Source organism: Telopea speciosissima, chromosome 6 (genome assembly GCF_018873765.1).
Source record: "Telopea speciosissima isolate NSW1024214 ecotype Mountain lineage chromosome 6, Tspe_v1, whole genome shotgun sequence".
In the NCBI taxonomy this organism is placed as follows: Eukaryota; Viridiplantae; Streptophyta; class Magnoliopsida; order Proteales; family Proteaceae; genus Telopea; species Telopea speciosissima.
The window spans coordinates 45,402,209-45,406,309 of record NC_057921.1 but is presented as its reverse complement, the minus strand read 5'-3'; the positions used below and the strand labels follow the sequence as shown (position 1 = coordinate 45,406,309).

Genomic DNA, 4,101 nt, shown 5'->3' with positions numbered 1-4,101 from the left:
CAATACCCAATCACATGTTTCTCATTGTTTTAATGCATAGGACAACGCAAATGGAAGAAGAAAAAAAAGGGTCAATTAGGGTCACCAAAATAGGGTCAATCGGGGCCAACCCAGACCTTGGTAAAAATTAGGGCCAACTTGGCTTAGCCAGCCCAATTAGGGTCAATCAAGGTCGGGTTGGGCTGGGCTGAGGTATCTTAACCAAACCTAGGGCCAGGTTGGGCTTGGGCTGAACTAAGAGACTTAGGGTTGGGCTGGGGTTTTAAAAAATCCGGCCCAACTTGGCCCTGTTTCACCCCTAGCTACATATAAAAAAAGAGAGAGACTGAGAAAATGCTCATGATACGGGCATCGTGAAACCCTTATTGGTGAATTTACTAGGTCGGGCTAGGCTGAGAAATTCCACTACTATAGTACTTGCGTGTTTGTGCACTGGTTAGTACTCTATTCTGTGGTGCTTTCAACAAAGATGGCGGTTTTACAGTCAGTATTTGGCTATGATTCATGGAATATTAATCATTGTTTCAGAGAAGCAAATGTAATGGCGGATATTTTAGCAAAGCATGCTGCAGCTACAAGAACTTCAATTATTTGAGTTGCGGCTCCATATTGTACTAACTAGGACTTAAGTTAGGATGCGAGATTAAGACCTAGATATAAGTTCGCCCAATGAGGGGTTTTTTTCTTGATTTTGCTTTTGAAATTCACTCGCTACTAATGCCCATGCCGAAGGTGGAGAGGGAATTTCTTTTGTAGCTTGGTCATTCGATGTACATTATATCTTATTTTATAAGCTATACAATACTTTGTTGATCTTTAACAAAAAAACAAACAAAAAAGTCAATCTAGTGCAAAAGGAGAGTATCCATATATAATAGGTTTAACTTTGTTATTAGATTTGTACAGAACTGGTTTGTATGTTTAAAATTTCTTCTTTGTTCTAATATATAAATTGGGATTTGCAGAATATGATTCTAGGAGGCAATGACAGTATTGAGGCGATTCGTATATGGTCTCTTTCACTATTACTCAACAATCGTCATGTACTGAAAAAAGCACAAGAGGAGTTGGACATGCATATCGGTAAGGACAGAAAGGTAGATGAATCAGATATCATTAAATTGGAATATCTCCAAGCTATTGTCAAGGAAACATTACGATTATACCTGGCAGCTCCATTAACAGCACATGAGGCCATGGAAGAGTGCACTATAGCTGGTTATCGGGTCTCGGCTGGTACCCGAATAGTGACAAACCTGTGGAAGATCCATCAAGATCCACGTATATGGTTCGACCCATATGAATTTCGTCCAAAGAGATTTCTTACAAGCCACATAGGCATTGATTTTCGAGGTCAAAATTTTGAATTAATACCGTTTGGGTCTGGCAGGAGAATGTGTCCTGGGGTTTCTTTTGCTACTCAAGTTGTGCACTTGATTCTTGCTCGTTTGCTTCAAGGGTTCGAGCTTGGAACCCCTTCAGATGAACCTGTGGATATGACAGAGAGCTCAGGGTTAACCAATCTCAAGGCAACCCCACTTGAAGTCCTTCTCATGCCTCGTCTTCCTTGCAAGCTTTATCAAATGAATGAGATGAAGCATATCCATCAATCTTAAGTTTTATGAATCCTAAGAATCAAAGCTAATGGAAGTTGGGTTGGGGCCCACCTCTATTTGCTGGGTTGGGCCGGGCTAGACTTGATAGGCAAGTTAAATTGGACTGGGTTGGGTTGTGAAAATGTTGAATCTACTTGGCTTGGAATTCGACGAAGCCCTCCATGTAACTTGACCAGTTATAATAAATAATAGTAAAAGTTTGTGAGACAATTTGACATATAATAATTAAATATTTTAAACCCAATTATATTCTTAGCTTTTAATATATATGTAGAAACATTAATAGGATTTTTAAATTTCAGCAGTGTAAGTGATAAGGATAGAGATCCCTCTCCAACGGCTAATCTTGTAGAGACCAACATCCTCTCTACATGTGATAATGGCTCATGTGATAACAATGCCAACTCAACTATTGTGTTTATCCCTAAACCAGCGCACAAAGCTACTGCATCAATGGAGTTGCACTCAAACTCTTCCAAGCTCAAGGATAATGACCAGATTTACTCAAGAATATTAAACCAAAAATCCTATTGTACTTATCCATCCTATTGTACTTGTCCTTGTAACATCAAAACACCTATCTCTCAACATCTATATAATAAGAGAATAGGTGAAAATAGTGTGGGAAATACAGGTTGTGGACGTAGGTTTCTAGTGAAACCGAACCACGTTAAAAACTTTGTATCGTCTTCTTCTCTTTTCTCTTTTTGCTCTCTCTCTTTCTCTTATCTCTCTCAAACTCAAGATCAAACAAGTAGGGTTTGGTGACTCATCATATTTGGGAATCGTTGTGGGAGGACAAGTTCTATTTTGATTGGGCTTAATTAATTATGTCCTATTCTATTGGTGTGGGTCCATGGGCATAAAACCCAGTTTGGGACTACTTTAAGGTTAATGGGGGTATATTAGTCTTTTCCATTGTAAGGATGGATTGGATTAGGATTTGTATTTATTATAAATACATGGTTAGGGTCCCTGTAGTCACTTGATCTCATTCTCTGTTCTTCCCACCAAGGATGTGAGAGGTGTGTGTGAGACAAGGAGACTGGAGAAGATCCTGATCAAAGTTTCATCAGTGAAGGATGGCGAGACAGAGGGGATTATTCTTCTCCAATATACGTGGGTGCAAGGTATACATTGTTTTCCCGTTCTTTTATTCAATCGTGTTCTAGATCACTATATGGAGATGGATTAGGGTTTTACAAAACCCAAGGAATATCTAACATGCTGACAAACATAAACAAAAAAAAAAAGAACATTGAGAGGGGGGAGAGTCTATTATCCAGGGGGTGCGTGATGGTGAGGACTAAGAAGGTGGAGGTGACCAGGAGGATGTGGATCATGGTCTGGTTAGGAGGCCGTGGTTCCATGTCTGGTAGAGGAGGGTGTATCAGGGGAGATGGTTCGTGCGGATAAGGCTACTCAATAGTCTTACGAAAGTAGTTGGAGGCTTTGCTTGGCCTGATATCGATGCTCTTCCTGAGCCGATTCAGGCAGGCAGTATTACTCATATCAGAATTCTTTAGAAGGATTACAAGGAGAATCATCATATATTTTGTCATGCTTGTTATTGGTGAAACCTGATTTCGGTCTAGAAAGTGGTTCAGAGGATCTTCAGAGGGCTGTTTCAGCCTCGAAACAGCTCGGATAGCCTAAAAAGCGGATACATCACCACCAGAGGTAATGTGTTGTGTAGAGCTCATTGAGACCTTCGAAACGATATGTATTTCAACATGTTTAGTTTTGGCCGACCCTGACTAGTTGGTCATTTTTGGGCTCAGGGGTATTTCTGTACTTTCTGGGTTAGGGCTTCTCTATATATTGTTCTTTTCTCTAGGAGGGCTGATAAAGAGGGTTTGTAACTTTTTCAGAGATAGTGAAAACTTGATCTGTCGCTCGGCCATGGATGCAGCTTCTCATCTTGGGGGTGAACCACGTAAATCCTTTGTGTTGTGCGTTATGTGTTGTCTCTTCTCTTTCTTATTTCGGTTTCTTCTACAAATCACTACTTCTAGGGCCGTTGTTTTCTTGACAATGCTCTCATTGGAAGGGTTACTTTACAACTGGCATCTCTTGATGATTTGAGGAAGGAAGCGAAGGAAAAATGGAATCTAAAATAAGGAGTGATCATGCACCTGTTGGGGAAGGGGTTTGTGATTTTCTAGTTCGCTTCTGAGGGGGATATTGCGAAGGTTTGGAGGTGTAGTTCGGTGTGTTTCAAAGGTTAATCAATCAGGTTTCAGCTCTGGAAGCCTAATTTTAATATTCATGAGAAGCAGGTTCAATCTAAACTTGTCCGGGTGAGGTTACCGGACCTGCCTCTTGAATATTGGCATTTGTGAGACAATCTGACATAGGGAAAATTACATCTCCTCCCCTGTACTCTGCCTTAAGTACACCCCTCCCTTATATTTTCAATAATTACACTCGTACTCCCTCTGGCTGACAGTATTAGCTTTGTGTTAAGTTTGAAAAATACCATTTT

The 4,101-nt window shown here is 40.3% G+C and overlaps 1 protein-coding gene across 1 annotated transcript; it reads left to right on the top strand.

Annotated features, from left to right (window-relative positions):
- The first annotated feature begins 469 nt into the window (after positions 1-469).
- On the top strand, positions 470-1,616 carry LOC122665812 (cytochrome P450 82C3-like). The gene is made up of 2 exons (XM_043861947.1): positions 470-538; positions 966-1,616. Exons 1-2 carry the CDS (start codon positions 470-472, stop codon positions 1,614-1,616), a joined length of 720 nt encoding a protein of 239 aa, XP_043717882.1.
- Positions 1,617-4,101: the final 2,485 nt, after the last annotated feature.

What these genes read in the sequence shown, in the direction of transcription:
- LOC122665812 (XM_043861947.1), top strand. Translation starts at nt 470, where the DNA reads ATGGCGGTTTTACAGTCAGTATTTGGCTATGATTCATGGAATATTAAT. An exon ending in ATTGTTTCAGAGAAGCAAAT is followed by an intron (nt 539 to 965) that starts GTAATGGCGGAT and finishes TGGGATTTGCAG; the next exon opens with AATATGATTCTAGGAGGCAA.